Below are 20,259 nucleotides of genomic sequence, written 5' to 3'. Positions count from 1 at the left end.
CACTTTTTTTTTTTTTTTTTGAGACGAAGTCTTGCTCTCTTGCCTAGGCTGGAGCACAGTGGCATGATCTCAGTTTATGTAGCCTCTGTCTCCCAGGTTCAAGCAGCTCTACTGCTTTGGCCTCCTGAGTAACTGGTCTTGAACTTCTAACCTCGAATGATCCACCCTCCTAGGCCTCCCAAAGTGCTGGAATTACAGGCATGTGAGCCAACACACCTGTCTCCTTACACTTGAACTGACTCTGGACCTTCTAAAGTTCTCCTTCCTATAAATGCTACCAGCAAATTTCAAGGTAAATATTTTGAGGCTGAAATTCTTCTCAACATTGCTGATTTTTTTGGTCTTTAAACCCCCTCAGCTCCCCTCAAGGAGAAAATACCAAAAGACTGAACCTGAAAGTAGCCCTAAACAAGCATCGAAAAAGAACAGATTGAAGCTGGGCGCAGTAGCTCACGCCTGTAATCTCAGCATTTTCAGGTCCTGGAAGGAGGTGAATCACCTGAGGTCAGAAGTTTGAGACCAGCCTGGCCAACATGGTGAAATCACCGTCTCTACTAAAAAAAATTAGCTGGGCATTGTGACACAGGTCTGTAATCCCAACTCTTTGGGAGGCTGAGGCACAAGAATCACTTGAACCCAGGAGGCGGAGGTTGCAGCGAGCCAAGATCGTGCCACTGCACTGCAGCCTGGGAGACAGAGAGAGACTGTCTCGAAAAAGCGGGAGGAAGCGGGGGAGGGGATGAGAAGAGGAGAGGAGACTGGGAGAATAATCTAAAAGTTTCAATACAACTTATCCTAAAATCCAGATCATACGATATACACAGACAAGTTATGTAAGTATGCTACAATGAGTGAACACTGAGAAAATGCTGTCTTCTTTGTTGGATATCCTGTACATCTACTAAGGTATCACAAATATCTTCAATAATTATTAGTTAATGCTGTCAAAAATTATAGTAAATTTGGCATAGACACATTGCTTAATTAAGCTCTATATAGATTTCCCTTGGAAAGCAACATGGTATTAAGCAGCAAGTATAAGGATATTCCTATCTTCTGACAAAATATTCTTAAGAATCTACCAATTTTTAAGAATCTACCCTAAAGAAGTAATTCGACAAACATACCCCCAAAAATCTTATTCACAAAAATGGTCACTGCAATGATATCAATAATCTAAATACATTCAATAGTTATAAGTATTATAACTATAGATACAAGTTGTGGTACACCAAATCAAAATATTAAAAAGAACCATAAAGGGTATTTCTTCTCTTATGCAAGAGATTTAGAGAGAAAAAATACAGTTTAATACAGTTGTAGTGACTAAAAATACACATACATAGATAATGACAAGACAAAGAGTGTTACAGTTGTAAAACTATTCTGAAATTTTCTTCACATTTTAGGTAATAGTTTTATGTTTTTAAAAACCCCACAAACCCCCAAAACCCCCCTTGAATGCTAGTAAGGATTTACTATACAGGGGAAACCTCAAAAAGGCTAAACAAATATGAATTGACAAAGAACCAGAAAAATAAAAAGATTCAGATTGGCATTAACTAACAGATGTGTAACGTCAGGCACGTTACAGGTTTTCTAGATTTCTGAAGTTCTCATATAGATGAAGAAGTTTCCTTTCAATAGAAAAATGCTGTTACTGTGAGTTTTTTGTTAAAATACCAACCTTAAGAACTTCTGTCAATTTTACATTCACTTAAAATATAGCTTTCAGCATTAAATTATGTCAGTGATCTGGTTTATGTATCTACATGTTTTAGAATGCATTATGTTTAAATAATGGGTTGACTCTCCATTTGATTAAGTTTTTCTGGTAACGATTATGAGATTTAATTGCAAGGATACTTGTCAAGATAAAATGTTACCATTCTCTAACAAAGTCTCTTTTTAAAACATTTATCTTTCTTATAGAAAGTCTAAAGCAGAATATGATACTAGTCTAAAGGTGACCAGTAATGTCACCATCCATAGCTAACTACTACTGCTGTAACAAACTGTCTCGTTTCTCATGCCTGCAGGCGTATATAAATGCTATTCATCTTTAATATGAATGTTACTGATCTTTTTATAGAAATCTGAATTTTCCTGGAGTAATTCAGCCCCCAAATCAAAACTGAAGTCAACAGGCAACACATTATTAACCCAGAAATGTTGTCAAGCACAGAAGTATACAGAGATCCAGAGCATAAACATCAAAAAGGGATTGTGGCTAGACTGCATTCCCAGCCACACACAAGGAAGCACTGTATATTCAGGAAGAATCTGCTTAAGACCTTGGGAAGTTCTGTAATCAAGCTAATGTCCAAAAGCAGGCATTTGGACACATCCACCAACCCAGCATTAAGGCAAAGAGCCTAAAATATAAACCCCAATCATCGTGTTACATTTGGAAAAAGAAAAACCTAACACACAAACAGAGGTAATTTCACCTAGCTCCTTAAACGCACGCACTCTTCCTTGAGACAAAATGAACACTTCCTATCCTGCAGTCTAAAAGGCTGCAAACACAGAGGATAGAGAAACATTAACAAACACTTCAGAAAATATTAAATCTGCATACTAATTTCAGCTTATTACTACTGCAGTGGTTTACATCATTAGTGTTTTCAGAAAACTAAAGCATGACTCAGATATCTGTTATCCAACAGGCAACTGCAGAAAGGATGAAAGAACTTAAGACTCTCCTACCTAGAGAATAGGGATTATCACTGAAGCTTCCGTTTGAATTTTGTTTGATGTTCAGATGGACTCAGCGTTTACGAATCCCACAGCCAGAAAGAAAAGAGTAGAAAAGCTAAAGTGGTAGATACAGTGCCTCTGTAATCCCCTCCTCTCCAAAGCAGGGCCCTAGGGGATTATCTTTTGGAGCAATCTTAACAGGTAGCAAGGAGAGTTGCTGAATTGTTTTTTCCCCTAATTGAAAGGGCCAGGTGTACACCATAAAATTACTAGCACAGCAATGAGATTCGAATTTGTTATTCACATAAACCAGGCTTCTGATTCATTACTCCACTCTGTGAGCCAGACCAAGTAAGCATGGCAAAGAGGCCTTGAATAAAAAGCTAAGACTAAATAGTTTCCATGGGGGTGGTTTTTTCCACGGTCTAAGAACCAATGTCTACTAGATGTGTTTTACCAAAAAATAGAGAGGGTTAAAGGGTAAAAACAAAAAACTACACACTTAAAAGCACACAAAATTAAACTCTACCTGCAAATATGTATGTATTTTTACTTAAGTTATTCAATTAATGAATGCCATGTCACACCTGCTTGCAATATCATTTTTTAAATGTATCACATTTGTTTGGCTAGAAAAGTCAACAGTTCAGTTTTGGTTAGTTTTCCCTTTCTGACAAACATTAAAATGGAAAGAGAAGGCAAACTGAATGAGAGGAATTCAGCTTTTATTCCTGGCTTAAAATAGTTTTTGACTTTGTATGAATGATTTCAGGTCTCAAACCCAACCCTGCCCCCATTTCAATGATACTGAGCATAATTTCGCTTAAATTCACCAAAATAGTGCTGGCCTATAAATAGTATACCAGCCATTTCCATTAGCTAGCACCACAGCTATAAAATTGTACTAAACAAGGAGTGAAATGTTCTGAAAATTTCATTTTCACCAAGTTATTGCCTAGGCTTTAATTTCTACATATGTGGGACTATGTGCCTCACTTTCCTATTTATGCAGGTTGAGGATAAAAGAAAATCTATATAATCACATGAGAACAATTTTGAACTCTTTCTTTTTTAAAGTTTTGATTAACATAATGCTGTTATAAATCCAATGGTTCCTAAACCTAAGATTTGTTTACTGGCACTTGAAAATACCTATCTAAAACATAAGAAATACAGCAATTGCAAAAAAACATTCTTTAAATTCTTATTATTTAACTTACTTATCCAAAGCCCAATTTATTCTAAAAGACCTAACCTGTCTGGCCAGGCATGGTGGCTCACACCTGTAATCCCAGCACTTTGGGAGCCCAAGGCGGGTGGATCACTTTAGGCCAGGATTTCGAAACCAGCCTGTCCAACATGGCGAAACCCGTCTCTACTTAAAACACAAAATTAGCCAGGCATGGTGGTACATGCCTGTAATCCCAGCTACTCGGGAGGCTGAGGCAGGAGAATCGCTTAAACCTGGGAGGCGGAGGTTGTAGTGAGCCAAGATCGTGCCACTGCACTCCAGGCTGGGCAACAAGAGCAAAACTCCATCTCAAAAAAAAAAAAGAGACCTAATTTGTCAGTGTTTTCTAACACTGTAGGTCAAATATTTCTCAGCCAATAGCTATCCCTTTACTTTCTCTTTCTCAGGCCAATGAACCACTCACTGTCCCTAGTGACTGCAAACTTCAAGGAAGAGTATTCCTGCTTAAACCAATGGAATCAAGATGTATCTTGGACTATGTAAAAAGAAAAAGCAATAGCTTATATTTTTAGCATGCCTTTCTTCTGAGAGGGCATTAGCTCTTCATTTAATAGTTCACTTGTTTCTCTCATCACTTCTGTAAAGTAGAATGAGTAAGGAAGGGTAAAGGAGCAAGATCATTTTATAAAAAGAAACTAACACACAAATAATGTATTGGTTACTTGTTAACTGCCATAGGAGCAATGCTTTTGCTAAACAAAACCCTCCTTAGCTTTAAATCTAGTATTTTAAAAAATATTTACCCAAGAGGGTTTAAAAATACATATACGTGTCTGCTCATCGCTGCAAAAAAAAAATACAGGAAAGATAATCCAAAACGTATTGAAACTGCTAACCTACAGGAGGTTGAGTGAGAATACGATATAAAGAAGAGAGAATGTACAGCTTTCAGGACGACAGTAATGTTTCACATATAAAAACAAAACCAGCAATGGGGGCAACAAGGGACTACTGTAGTAACAAATGAACCTAACTGTATTACAAAATAACATAACCATACTGATAGATTTGGTGGAAGAAAATAACTAACCTATGCAACTTCAGAAAACTGTATTTTGACTGTATGACAATTAACATACTATACAAAAATACTGTACTCTAGTTAGTAAATGTATTTCTCATGGGTACTAGATAACAATTGTGAGACTATATAGGTAATAGGATTAAACAAACATCAATAAGGGGGAAGGCTGCTGTGTTGAACTGGTATGAACTTATGGTTTTTAACACACACACACGTAAGTAGATACAGAAATATAGGTGTGTATGCAAATGTGAGCACAGACACGTTTCCTTGCTTTGCCTTTTGCGACATCCTAGAAGCAGTGACCTGAAGTAACAATGAGCACAACTATTACTCATATTTCAGTTTCTAATAAAAGGAACCTGAGCTGGAATAGGCACAAGACGAACCTGGAACATCTGGTGGTAGAAAGTGAGTATTTCAAAATGTGAGCGACACATGCTAACAGGACACAGGAGCCAATCTGAAACAGCATCCAGTACCCAAAGTTGAGATAAATGGAGCAACTGAGTAAAAGTAATAGGTTATTATCCATTAAATAAAATTAACATCCATGAATGCATTCTGATATTGAGAAGTGAGTCCATGAATGAATGAATGAATGAATGAGCGGAGAGGCACCTCTTCCTAACAGAATTCCATTTAATACAGGTAGAAAGTAGAACAGTTGCCAATATTCAAGTCCAGGAAATACAGAGAACACCACAAAGATATTCCTCAAGAAGAGCAACCCCAAGGCACAAAATCATCAGATTCACCAGGGTTGAAATGAAGGAGAAAATGCTAAGGGTAGCCAGAGAGAAAGGTCGGGTTACCCACAAAGGGAAGCACATCAGACTCACAGAAGATCTCTCAGCAGAAACCCTACAAGCCAGAAGAGAGTGGGGGCCAATATTCAACATCCTTAAAGAAAAGAACTTTCAACCCAGCATCTCCTATCCAGCCAAACTAAGCTTCATAAGTGAAGGAAAAATAAAATCCTTTGGGAACATGCAAGTACTCAGAGATTTCGTCACCACCAGGCCAGCTCTATGAGAGCTCTTGAAAGAGGCTCTACACATATAAAGGAACAACAAGTACCAGCTCAACTAAAGGGCAAAACGCCCAGCTAGCACCAAAATGGCAATATCAAATTCACACATAACAATATTAACCCTAAATGTAAATGGACTAAATGTGCCAATCAAAGGACACGGATTGACAAATTGGATAAAAAGCCAAAACCCATCGATCGGTGTGCTGTATCCAGGAAACCCATCTCACATGCAAGGATACAAAATGGCTGAAAATAAAGGGATGGAGGAAGATTTACCAAGCAAATGGAGAGCAAAAAAAAGCAGGAGTTGCAATTCTCATCTCTGATAAAATAGACTTTAAAGCAACAAACATCAAAAGAGACAAAGAAGGACATTACATAATGGTAAAAGGATCAATGCAACAAGAACAGCTAATGATTCTAAATATATACGCACCCAATACAGGAGTACCCAGATACATAAGGCAAGTTCTTAATGACTTACAAAGAGACTTAGACTCCCACACAATAATAGTGGGAGGCTTTAACATCCCATTGTCAATATTAGACAGATCAACCAGACAGAAAATTAACAAGGATATCCAGGACTTGAACTCAGACCTGGACCAAGCAAACCTAATAGACATTTACAGAACTCTGCACCCCAAATCCACAGAATATACATTCTTCTCAGCACCACATCACACCTACTCTAAAATTGACCACATATTTGGAAGTAAATCACTCCTCAGCAAATGCAAAAGAATGGAAATCATAACAAACACTCTCTCAGACCACAGTGCAACCAAGTTAGAATTCAGAATTCAGAAACTAACTCAGAACTGCACAGCTTCATGGAAACTGAACAACTGTCTCTTGAATATTGACTGGATAAACAATGAAATGAAGGCAGAAATAAAGATGTTCTTCGAAACCAACGAGAACGAAGGCACAACATACCAGAATCTCTGGGACACATTTAAAGCAGTGTCTAGAGGAAAATATACAGCAATAAATGCCCACATGAGAAACAAGGAGAGATCTAAAATCGACACCCTATCGTCAAAATTGAAAGAACTATAGGAGCAAGATCAAAAAAAACTCAAAACCTAGCAGAAGACAAGAAATAACTAAGATCAGAGCAGAACTGAAGGAGACAGAGACACAAAAAACACTTCAAAAAACCAATAAATCCAGGAGCTGGTTTTTCGAAAAGATCAATAAAATAGACCACTAGCCAGATTAATAAAAAAGAAAAGAGAGAATAACCAAATTGATGCAATAAAAAACGATAAAGGGGATATCACCACAGATTCCACAAAAATTCAAACCATCATCTGAGATTATTACAAAGAACTCTATGCACATAAACTAGTAAACCTGGAAGAAATGGATAAATTCCTGGACACTTGCCTCCTCCCAAGCCTAAAACAGGAAGAAGTTGAAACCCTGAATAGACCGATAACAAGATCTGAAGCTGATGCAGCAATTAAGAGCTTACCACCCAAAAAAAGCCCAGGTCCAGACGGGTTCACAGCCGAATTCTACCAGACATACAAAGAGGAGCTGGTACCATTCCTTCTGAAACTATTCCAAATAATTCAAAAGGAGGGAATCCTTCCCAAATCATTTTATGAGACCAACATCATCCTGATACCAAAACCCGGCACAGAATAAGAGAAGAAAACTTCAGGCCACTATCCATGATGAACATAGATGCAAAAATCTTCAATAAAATACTGGCAAGCCGACTGCAAACAGCACATCAAAAAGCTTATCCACCATGATCAAGTAGGATTCATCCCGGGGATACAAGGCTGGTTCAACATATGCAAGTCTATAAACGTAATTCACCACATAAACAGAACCAAAGACAAAAACCACATGATTATCTCAATTGATGCAGAGAAGGTCTCTGACAAAATTCAACAGCCCTTTATGCTAAAAACCCTCAATAAACTAGGTATTGACGGAACGTATCTCAAAATAATAAAAACTATTTACGACAAACCAACAGCCAATATCACACTGAATGGGCAAAAACTGGAAGCATTCCCTTTGAAGTCTGGCACTAAACAAGGACGCCCTCTCTCACCACTCCTACTCAATATAGTACTGCAAGTTCTAGCCAGAGCAATCAGGCAAGAAAAAGAAATAAAGGGCATTCAAATAGGAAAGGAGGAAGTCAAATTGTCTCTATTTGCAGATGACATGATTGTATATCTAGAATACCCCATCCTCTCAGCCCCAAATCTCCTGAAACTGGTAAGCAACTTCAGCAAAGTCTCAGGATACAAAATCAATGTGCAAAAATCACAAGCATTTCTATACACCAATAACAGACTTAAAGATAGCCAAATCAGGAACGAACTGCCATTCACAATTGCTACAAAGAGAATAAAATACCTAGGAATACAACTAACAAGGAATGTAAAGGACCTCTTCAAGGAGAACTACAAGCCACTGCTCAATGAAATAAGAGAGGACACAAACAGAGAAACATTCCATGTTCATGGTTAGGAAGAATCAATATCATGAAAATGGCCATACTGCCCAAAGTAATTTACAGATTCAACGCTATCCCCATCAAGCTACCAATGACCTTCTTCCCAGAACTGGAAAAAAACACCTTAAACTTCATATGGAACCAAAGGACAGCCTGCATAGCCAGGTCAATTCTAAACAAAAAGAACAAAGCAGGAGGCATCACACTACCGGACTTCAAACTATACTACAAGGCTACAGTAATCAAAACAGCATGGTACTGGTACCAAAACAGAGATATAGACCAATGGAACAGAACAGAGGTCTTGGAGGCAACACAACATATCTACAACCATCTGATCTTTGACAAACCAGACAAAAACAAGCAATGGGGAAATGATTCCGTTTCATAAATGGTGTTGGGAAAACTGGCTAGCCATGTGCAGAAAGCAGAAACTGGACCCCTTCCTGACACCTTACACTAAAATAAACTCCAGGTGGATTAAAGACTTAGACATACGACCTAATACTATAAAAACCCTAGAAGAAAATCTAGGCAAAACCATTCAGGACATAGGCGTAGGCAAGGATTTCATGACCAAAACACCAAAAGCATTGGCAACAAAAGCCGAAATAGACAAATGGGACCTAATCAAGCTCCACAGCTTCTGCACGGCAAAAGAAACAATCATTAGAGTGAATCGGCAACCAACAGAACGGGAAAAAAATTTTGCAGTCTACTCGTCTGACAAAGGGCTGATACCCAGAATTTACAAAGAACTAAAACAGATTTACAAGAAGAAAACAAACAAGCCCATTCAAAAGTAGGTGGAGGATATGAACAAACAGACACTTTACAAAAGAAGACATACATGAGGCCAACAAACATGAAAAAATGCTCATCATCACTGGTCGTTAGAGAAATGCAAATCAAAACTACATTGAGATACCATCTCACGCCAGTCAGAATGGCAATCATTAAAAAATCTGGAGACAATAGATGCTGGAGAGGATGTGGAGAAACAGGAACACTTTTACACTGTTGGTGGGAGTGTAAATTAGTTCAACCATTGTGGAAGACGGTGTGGCGATTCCTCAAGGACCTAGAAATAGAAATTCCATTTGACCCAGCAATCCCATTACTGGGTATATATCCAAAGGATTATAAATCGTTCTACTGTAAGGACACATGCACATGAATGTTCACTGCAGCACAGTTTACAACAGCAAAGACCTGGCACCAACCCAAATGCCCATTGATGATAGACCAGACAGGGAAAATGTGGCACATATATACACCATGGAATATTAAGCAGCCATCAAAAACGATGAGTTTGTGTCCTTTGTAGGGACATGGATGAACCTGGAAACCATCATTCTCAGCAAACTGACACAAGAGCAGAAAATCAAACACCGCATTTTCTCACTCATAGGCGGGTGTTGAACCATAAGAACACATGGACACAGGGAGGGGAGCACTACACACTGGGGTCTGTTGAGGGGAAATAAGGGAGGGACAGCGGAGGGTGGGGAGTTGGGGAGAGAGGGCAGGGGGAGAAATGCCAGATACAGGTGAAGGGGAGGAAGGCAGCAAATCACACTACCACGTGTGTCCCTATGCAACAATCTTGTATGTTCTTCCCATGTACCCCAAAACCTAAAATGCAATTAAAAAATAAAAATAAATAAATAAAATGAATCCAGGAATATATTAAGAAATAAAAGAAAGAGGGAGAGAGGGAGGGAGGGAGGGAGGGAGGGAGGGAAGGAAGGAAGGAAGGAAGGAAGGAAGGAAGGAGAAAGAACGAACGATCACCCTTCAGCACACAGCAATAACTGCTGCAGGTAAAAATATAATTAGCAACAGAATAGTTTCATAGTGTCTCGCTATAAGACAGTCATTTATTCCAGCCTGAGCAAAATGGGAAAACCCTGTCACTACAAAAACAAAAAACAAAATTAGCCAGACGTGGTGGCACATGCCTGTGATTCCAGCTACTTGGGAGCTTGAGAGTGAGCTGAAGAGTGCAGCGAGTAAGTGAGTATGCCATTGCACTCCAGCCTGGGTGACAGAGACCCTACCTCAAAATAAATAAATAAATCTGTCTGTTGTCGTTTATTACAAAGGGAAAATTACTAATTTTACAGAGAAGAAACCTGTCAGGGGCCACCTCAACCAAGAAAACAAACCTATCATCACTATTAGGTGAGTTGAAGAGTGCAGTAAGTGACTGCACCACTGCAGTCCAGCCTGGGTGACACAGTGAAACCCTATCTCAAAATCAATAAACCTGTCTATTGTCATTTGCTACAAAGGGAAAATTGCTAATTTTACAGAGGAGAAACCTGTCAGGGACCACCTTAACCAAGGGAACAAACCTATCATCGCTATCAGAAAGACGAGTCAACATCATGAACCCCCAATGTGGTGTAGAGAAGGGTATGATATCTTCTGTGGCGTTCTGTAAAAAAATCCGTAACTTCTAAGAAGGAGAAAACAACAATCTGTGGAACACTATACAAAATAACTGACCAGAAATTCTTGTATCCAAGTCACGAAAAGACAAAAACTGAGAACTCTCACATATTGAAGGACACTTAGACATGTGAAAAGTAAAAGCAATGACAGATTCTGGACAACAGAAAGAACGTTAATAAGAAAACAACACAAAAATTCAAATAAAGTATGTCTATTACTTTGTATTAGTTCAATGTTAATTACGATGTTAATCAATATTAATTTTGTGGTTCTCACCATCATACAATGATTATTGTGGCAATATGTGTTACCATTAGGGGGAGCTGGGTGAAAATTATACGGAGACTCTGTGCACTAATATTTCAACCTTTTTGTGTCTATTAATTAATTAATTAATTAATTTATGAATGACACAGTCTTGCTCGGTAGACCAGGCTGGAGTGCAGTGGTCCAGTCTTGGCTCAATGCAACCTCCTCCCAAGCAGCTGGGATTACAGGTGTGTGGTACCACACCTGGCTAATTTTTGTATTTTTAGTAGAGACGGGGTTTCACCATGTTAGCCAAGCTGGTCTTGAACTCCTGACCTCATGTGATCCAACTGCCTCAGCCTCCCAAAATGATGGGATTTTTAGGTCACCATGCCCAGCCTAAAATCATATGTTAAAAGAAGAAAAAAATGCATCTAGCATTAATAAAACAAACTTCATTCATGTGTAAATCTGTTTACAGGTTCCTATCAGTTACAGGATAAAGTACTCACTTTTTAAAATAAATACAGAATCCATTCTGAATTGGCTGAAACATCCAACACTCCATCAAAGCATTTGCAGTCCCCCGATAATGCCAGGCTCTTTCAAGCCTCTGCTGCATTACACATTACTCCCTGCTGGAACTCCCTACACCACCCTTCAGCAAGTCCATAAGACTCAGAACGAAGTACATCCTTCCCTAGGAAGCTACCTTGGCTGACTCACTCCAGTACTCCCATGATATGTTTGTTGGACAAATAAGCATTCAAGAAAAGACAGATACCTGGTTCTACTTACAGTGTTTTTCAGACACGAAGGACAGAGTCTGGAACAATAACAATGAGCTTTTACTAACTTTCATTATTCATCAAACATTGTTAAAAGCATATTATGCATCTTAAAGAAGCCTGGAAATCAGGTAGTGTGAGTAGAGCATGACTCTCCAATTTCGTTCTTGCTTTTAAAAATTGTTTTGGGCTGGGTGCAGTGGCTCATGCCTATAATCCCAGCACTCTGGGAGGCTGAGGCGGGTGGATCACCTCAGGTCGGGAGTTCAAGACCAGCCTGACCAACATGGAGAAACCTCTCTACTAAGAATACAAAATTAGCCAGGCGTGGTGGCACATGCCTGTAATTCCAGGTACTTGGGAGGCTAAGGCAGAAGAATCGTTTGAACCCAGGAGGCGGAGGCTGCGGTGAGTGGAGATCACGCCATTGCGCTCCAGCCTGGGAAACAAGAGCAAAACTTCATCTCAAGAAAAAAAGTTTTATCTATTGGCCGGGTGCAGTGGCTCACACTTGTAATCCCAACACTTTGGGAGGTCGATGCAGGCAGATCACTTGAAGTCATGAGTTCGAGACAAGCCTGGCCAACATGATGAAACCCCATCTCTACTAAAATTACAAAAACTACTGAGTGTGGTGGCACACACCTGTAATCCCAGCTACTTGGGAAGCTGAGGAAGAAGAATCACTTGAGCCCGGGAGGTGGAGGTTGCAGTGAGCCCAGATCACCTGGGTGATAGGGCAAGACTTTGTCTCCCCACCACCACCAACAACAAAAAAAGGCTACTGAAAGTACTTTATACTTCTATTTGAAAATCAATTTTCAATTGTTACTAAAAACAACACAAAATAAAACAAACCTTGCTGGGATTTTTTTCACTGGGTTTGCACTGAATCTATGTGTCTAACATTGACTCTTCTAACACACAAATATAGGATATGTCCCCATTCACTTACGTAATCTTCTTCATAAGTTTTATGGTTTCAGTAATAAAATCATTAATGTCTTTTGTTAGATTTATTCCTAAGTATTCTATGTTTCCTGATGCTACTGAAAATGGAACTGTTTCTCAGGGTCATTCTTCAATTGTTTGCTCTAATAAATAAAAAGAATTGATTTTTATATATTGACCCTGTATCTGGAGACCTTGGCTAAATTTATAATTCTCACAGGTTTGGGCAATTCCATGCATTTTTCTATGTATCATATCTGCAAATACAGGCAGTTTTGCCCTGTCTTTTCCAATTTCCATGCCTTCCATTGCTCCTTTCTCACTATACTGCAGTAGCCAAGACAGAGTACAATGTTTTCGTTTGAGGAGGCAGGGTCTCATTCTATCGCCCAGGCTGGAGGGCAGTGGCGTGTTCTTAGCTCAGTGCAACCTCCACCATCTGGGTCAAGCAATTCTCTCACCTCAGCTTCCCAAGTAGTGGGGACTACAGGCGCACACCCCCACATCATGCCCATTTTTGTATTTTTTTGTAGAGATGGGGTTTTTGCCACATTTCCCAAGCTGGTCTCTGAGGCTCAAGCGATCTGCCCACCTTGGCCTCCCAGAGTGCTAGGATTACAAGCATGAGCCACTGTGCCTAGCCTACAATGTTTTTAGAATATATATTGCTCCTAATTGTAGGCCAAAAAAAAGAAAAGCACTTTCACCAAATAGTGTGATGCTATTAGGCATTGGTTTTCTTTTTTTTTTTTCTCCTATTTTTTTAGACTGCATCACAGCTCAGGAATAAGGTTGTCTTCACCTTTGATGTTCATGACTTCAACTAAAATGTAGTTCTCATGGTTATTATTCTCAAAGTTTCATGATTTTTTATTTATTTATTTTTTGAGACGGAGTCTCACTCTGTTGCCCAGGCTGGAGTGCAGTGCCATGATGTTGGCTCACAACTTCTGCCTCTGGGTTCAAGCAATTCTCCTGCTTCAGCCTACTGAGTAGCTGGGATTACAGGCGCCCGCCACCATGCCCAGCTAATTTTTGTATTTTTAGTAGAGACAGGGTTTCACCACGTTGGCCAGACTGGTCTTGAACTCCTGACCTCCGGTGATCCACTTTGCCTTGGCTTCCCAAAGTTTTCATCTCATTTTTTTCTCTTTTCCCTCATGACTAAGAATCATATTCTTCTGTTTATTCATATATATAATAATGTTCTATTGTACAGAGACAATATTGTAGAGACTCTGGATTTAGTTAGCGTTTCCTAAAGAGTGTTGATTTTTGTTCTAACAGGCATCCTACTACTAATTGGTTACCTTGATTTTGTGGAGTTAGTTTTATGTTTTCATAATGTATAATGGGGTCTATTTTGGTTCCCTCCTTAATCCTATGTTGAATGCCTTAGTCCTGGGAAACATTCTTTAACCCTTTAAGCATTAGCCTTTATTGTTTTCGATGAAAAGCCTTAAGTCTAGTTAGAATTCAGACTCCAAATTCTGTCTTTCCTGCATCAGGCAATGACTATCTTTGCTGCTAAGCTCCTTCAGCATTCCAATTGTTGCTTTCCACTAGGACCTACAAAATCTTCCCTAAACGCGCAGTTCTGGGGTGAGCACAAAGATCCCAAAGGGGTCCAAACAGACTGTGGCCCTATGCCCTACCCATCTCCCATAACTTCCTCTTTGCCACTATTCCCTCCTTCAACTTCTACCTACTTGGCAGTCCAGAACTCCATCCTCTGATAACATACAAGCCCATGAAGCTGTGACTATTGAATTCTAGAAGCCCTGGGGCACATGGACTCAGAATGCTCTTATCTCCTCCTGGGAATACTTTTTGTCTGAAATTTTGTTGACATTCTTGAGTAATTTACCTAGTAATATGCACAGATTCCAAGTTTGTCCTTCTTGGCCCATTAATTTTTCTTAAGCAGGGAAAAGCAAACTGCTATTTGCTAAAGAAAGAGAATAAGAAAGTGGGGAAGATAAATGGCATGTTTCAGAACTCTAGAGAATAACTCTCAACTGCTTTTTACATTCTCTATTTCCAAGAGTACATCCTCTTTGTTCAAAAGGAGTCTTATTTCATAGAAGCATTTATCCGTACACACATGACTTATGGACAGCTTGTGGATTTTTCTAAGACAATGAAAATCAGTAACACAAGGAGGGACCGTTATGCCCCATCCTTCAGAAGTGCTGAGGTGAGAGAAAACATGACTATAGCGAGGTCACTCAAAAAAGTTTGGAATCCCTAAATTCTATATACAAATATATAAGTATCTATATAGAACTTACTCCCTAACACATATGCCTCATGTGTCATGTTTCCTGTACCCATACCACCAATTTATCTGTTTTCTTTCCCACTTAATAATTTTCACCCTGGTTAGATCATTCACTGAAAGTTTCATTAATAACTTTTCTTAAAATTCTATAAATAGCATACAATAAACTTACATTATAGACTGGAATAGTAGCAAAATTTGGCATTCTACTCTTTTTTTTTTTTTTTTTTGGGACGGAGTTTCACTTTTGTTACCCAGGCTGGAGTGCAATGGCGCGATCTCGGCTCACCGCAACCTCCGCCTCCTGGGTTCAGGCAATTCTCCTGCCTCAGCCTCCTGAGTAGCTGGGATTACAGGCACGCACCACCATGCCCAGCTAATTTTTTGTATTTTTAGTAGAGACGGGGTTTCACCATGTTGACCAGGATGGTCTCGATCTCTTGACCTCATGATCCACCCGCCTCGGCCTCCCAAAGTGCTGGGATTACAGGCGTGAGCCACCGCGCCCGGCCTGGCATTCTACTCTTTAACTTATTCAAAACTACTTTCCAGTTAAGAACTATCAATCTTTTCATGCCTTCGCATTTATCTCTAGCAACAGTGGCTGGCTTTCAAAACTAGGTGAGAGATCTTTCTAAGATCTAAACATCTCAAATGTCTGCCTTAGAGAAAAGTTAGTTTCCACCACATCATGAGTGCCTGCTAACAATGATAAAAATAAATAAGAGACAACTATAAAGTTAGTTTATTTGCAGATAAAAGAACAGCTTCCGTAACTCGCCATTTAAAAAGCCAGCACTTCGTACTAGCCTTATTATTTGAAGCATAATCAAAACAATAAACTACCGTTGTGGGACTTTGGAATTTCAAATTAAGTTATGGAGACTTAGGAAATATGAATATCCATAAAACACAGTAACCTTTTGGGCAAAGTAAAAAAGTGAAAGAAATAAACAAGTGCTCTAAAATTAACTACAGTATTGAGAGAAACTGGGAAAGAGAAGGAATCATGGTAAAGCTAAGATACAGAAGGAAACAGAAAATGACAGTATAATACTCATTACAGAAGAAAAGTCAATCACCCATAGGGATCATTTCCAGTGTTCTTGTGAGTTTAACCTCTGGTCAAACCTTTTAATGAAAAGGCTCTGTATATGAGAGTGGCCCAGAAAGATTATCTTAAGTCTCAAAGGTGTCCGAGCCAAACCCAGGTTTCCTGATTCCCAATGCTACTCCATAATGCCTTACTTGCTCTGGCTGTAGTGTCTTGAGAGTTGGAGCTACTTTTAATCCTATGGTCAGCTACACAGCTACAGAAGGGGCCCTAGGTTGCATATTCAGGAATTCAGATCTTAAAATGCCAAAAGTAATAAAATTAGATAGGGTTCCCCTCCTTCTGCCAATGCAAGGATCCTAGTTACAGAGAAGAAACGGTGTGCTAAGGCAACACACTGAATTCTCATGCATTTCACCCTTTCTATCATTTATACTTACCAATTTATCAGTCCCATGATCTGTCTTCACCTCAGAACTAAGTGGAAGAAATAAGTCTGTTGCATGCTCTGGGGGAGGTGCCTCTCCAAGAACTATCAACCCCTGCAGGACAGAGAGGAGAAAAACAGCATAAATGAGCAGTACTAATTTCAAATATAATTTAGGAATTAGTCTCAAAAGGACTGGTGGGGTGTACTAGAGGTCCTCTCTTCCTTATCCTATGGTTCGGAAACAGACTACACCAGCAGCAGCTTTGTTTTCCCAAAGAGTAATTTCAAGGAGACAGACCCAAGTTCCCCTCTCTTGCACCTGACTGCTCTGACCACATGGCTCATCAGCCATTTAGCATCTTTATTCATATCTTTCAGATCTGAAATCATCACCAGATTATGGCACTTTATACCATATTGCTAGACTCTACGAGATTAACAGCAGCAATGCAGTTTTTCTAGTCAACAAATGTGGTTTACGAATTACTAAGCTGAAAATGCTACTATTCTTAATCATGTGCTCCACTAACAATACCTGAACAAAATTGAGTGAAACAAAGGTGGAACACTCCCTACAATTTATCAGAAACCAAGAGCTTCTTAAAAACTGGCCCAAAGGCACCTGTTTTTCATAAGCATAAATATTACTTCAGATTAAGTTCCTGCTTGACAATTTTAAATTCAGACCTTTCGAAATTCATTCCAGAAAACAATTAAAAACATAAAAAGAAATAAGAAAATGAACCCACAAGTCCTCCCCATAGTAGGTATAATGAGCCAGGCTTGATAAAGGCAGAAGTTATTTTATGAAAACAACAAAATACTACACACACCATATATACAAGAAGAGATGACGAAAATAAGGCTATGACACTACATAACTGAAAGACTAGGATGCAAGTGATCAGGTTTCCCAGTCTCTTTCTCTGGTCTAGAAAATAGATATCTAACTAGATTAAGAAGCTCTTAATGGAAGTGTTGTATCAGAATCACCTGGGGGACCTTATCAAACCATAATGGCTTAGATCCAACATCTACTCAGTACCTCTGGGGGAGGGGCCAGGCAGTCTACCCTTTTACCACGGAAGGAAGTGGGAGGGGGGCAGGGCATGGTGGGTACATGGAGGTGGGTCTCTCTCTCTCTCTCTCTCTCTCTCCCCCCAGCTGTTACCCAGGCTGATCTCAAAGTAGTGGGCTCGATCAATCCTCCCACAGCCTCTGGAGTAGCTGGGATGACAGGTGCCTACCACCATGCCCAGAGCTGAATATTCTACTATTCTTCAAAAGCTCCCCTAGTAGGCCCTAAACTCTTAAGTTGAAAAATACTAGACTTGATTAGTTTGGGCTCTCCATCACAATCCTTCAAAGAACATCCTAAGGATAGATTTTGGGGCCTAGAGATTGTGACTGTATTAGTCTGAGCTTTCCAGGCCATACAACAGACTCTTAGGAGCCATTAAACCAGATGATCCATCCCTGGGGTCCTTCTAACTAAAAAACAAACATGAAATACAGGATGCAGAAAAAAGGGTAAAACATTAAGAAAGAAAAAATGAAATTTTATTTGTTTTTTAAAAGAAATATGTACCTATTTTTCTCCTGAAAGCAAAAGCAGCACTGCCTACCTATTCTGGAATAAGACCACACTTAGCCTATATCAAAAATGAACTGGAGAGGCCGGTATGGTGGCTCACACCTGTAATCTCAGCACTTTGGGAGGCTGAGGTAGGTGGATCACCTGAGGTCAGGAGTTCGAGACCTGGCCAACATGGTAAAACCCTGTATCTACCAAAAACACAAAAATTAGCCAGCATCGTTGCACATGCCTATAGTCTCAGTTACTCAGGAGCCTGACGCAGGAGAATCACTTGAACTCAGAAGGCAGAGGATGTAGTGAGCCAAGACTGCACCACTGCACTCTAGCCTGGGAAACAAGAGTGAAACTCCATCTAAAAATTTTTTTTAAAAAATGAACTGGAATTCATCAGAAAAGAGAGAAAGGCCATTAACCAGTAAGCAAGAAACATTTGCTCTGGTTATTAAGAACTTGTGCTTCAAAATATTTTCTTCCCTAAATCAAAAGCATAAAATATACCTTACAAACTTTAGCACGTTGAAGTAAAAACTATTTGCAAAAGACAGCTATCTTGTACACTACTGCCTTCTCAAAACGTTGTATTCAACAGCTATTCCCTGCTTAAGTGCCCAAACTGCCTTTCTGGTTCCTAAATAAAGCAAGCCAAAACTCATCTTGGTATTCAAATTTTCCCATAATCCATTCCTAACTTTTTTAAAAACTGATTTCCAACTACTTTCCCCAAATACTTCTCTTTCTTTTGAGATGGAGTCTCACTCTATCACGCAGGCTAGAGTATGGTGGCACGATCTTGGCTCACTGCAACCTCTGCCTCCTGGGTTCAACTGATTCTCCTGCCTCAGCCACCCAAGTAGATGGGACTACAGGCCCTTGCCACTACAGTTGGCTAATTTTTGTATTTTTAGTAGAGATGGAGTTTCTCCATATTGGCCAGGCTGGTCATGAACTCCTGACCTCATGATCCGCCCGCCTCAGCCTCCCAAAGTGCTAGGATTACAGGCATGAGCCACCACGCCCGGCCTCCCCAAATATTTGTTAGTGTTACACCAATCTCATCATCTCCTAGACAAATGTTTCAATGTATGTGAAGCTGTTGTTGCTGCTGGAGGTAGGGGTTAAGAGTAGAAGGTTAAAACATGAGCTGACTCTATTCATACTGATTTTTATATTTTATCAGTCCAAATTGCATTTATCCTTCCAAAGAGATTTTTTTTTTTTTTTTTTTTTTTAAATAATAGAGACAGGGTTTCACCCTGTTGGTCAGGCTGGTCTCAAACTCCTGATCTCTGATGATCTGCCTGCCTGGCCCTCCCAAAGGGCTGGGATTACAGGCATGAGCCACTGCGCCCGGCCCCAAAGAGATTTTCAACAAGTTCCATCTCCTTTCAAGAAAATGTCCCTGGTTAATGAGTTCCTACTGGCTTTATCCACACTGGCAGACTTCCTAAAGCATGATGATTTTATCTTACATTCTGCATATTTAAATCTCATTTCCAGAGCAGACTCTTAAGCCACATTATTTATTTCACTTATTATTGCCTCAGTTTGTTTGTTGAGATAGGGTCAAGCTCTGTCACCCAGGCTGGAGGGCAATGGCGTGGTCATGAATCACTGCAACCTGCCCCTCCCGGGCTCAAGTGATCCTCCCACCTCAACCCCATAAATAGCTGGGATAACAAGTGCATGCCACCACACCAGTTAATTTTGGGGTTTTTTTGGGAAGAGGGTAGAGATGGGGTTTCACCAAGTTGCTCAGGCTGGTCTCAAACTCTTGGACTCATACAATCCACTTGCCTCGACCTCCCAAAGTGCTAGGATTACAGGTTCAAGCCACCACACTCAACTTTTTCTAATTTTTGGTAGAGGCAGAATTTCACCATGTTGCCCAGGATTGTCTCAAACTCCTGGACTCAAGCAATCAGCCTGCTTTGGCCTCTCAAAGTGCTGGGATTACA

General features: G+C 39.8%; 1 protein-coding gene across 7 annotated transcripts in view; it reads right to left on the bottom strand.

The window, feature by feature from the left end:
- Positions 1-20,259, bottom strand: part of KANSL1 (KAT8 regulatory NSL complex subunit 1) — a 215,256-nt gene that overhangs the window by 46,794 nt on the left and 148,203 nt on the right. For all 7 annotated transcript variants that reach the window (XM_017549282.2, XM_017549285.2, XM_037745984.1 and 4 more), the window contains one exon: positions 16,718-16,819. In XM_017549282.2, the coding sequence (XP_017404771.1) occupies positions 16,718-16,819 (102 nt within the window). The remainder of the gene's footprint in view (positions 1-16,717; positions 16,820-20,259) is intronic.

This window comes from Cebus imitator, unplaced genomic scaffold, assembly GCF_001604975.1.
Source record: "Cebus imitator isolate Cc_AM_T3 unplaced genomic scaffold, Cebus_imitator-1.0 Scaffold217, whole genome shotgun sequence".
Classification (NCBI taxonomy): domain Eukaryota; kingdom Metazoa; phylum Chordata; class Mammalia; order Primates; family Cebidae; genus Cebus; species Cebus imitator.
The sequence above is the reverse complement of the archived record's forward strand: the minus strand, read 5'-3'. Positions and strand labels throughout refer to the sequence as shown.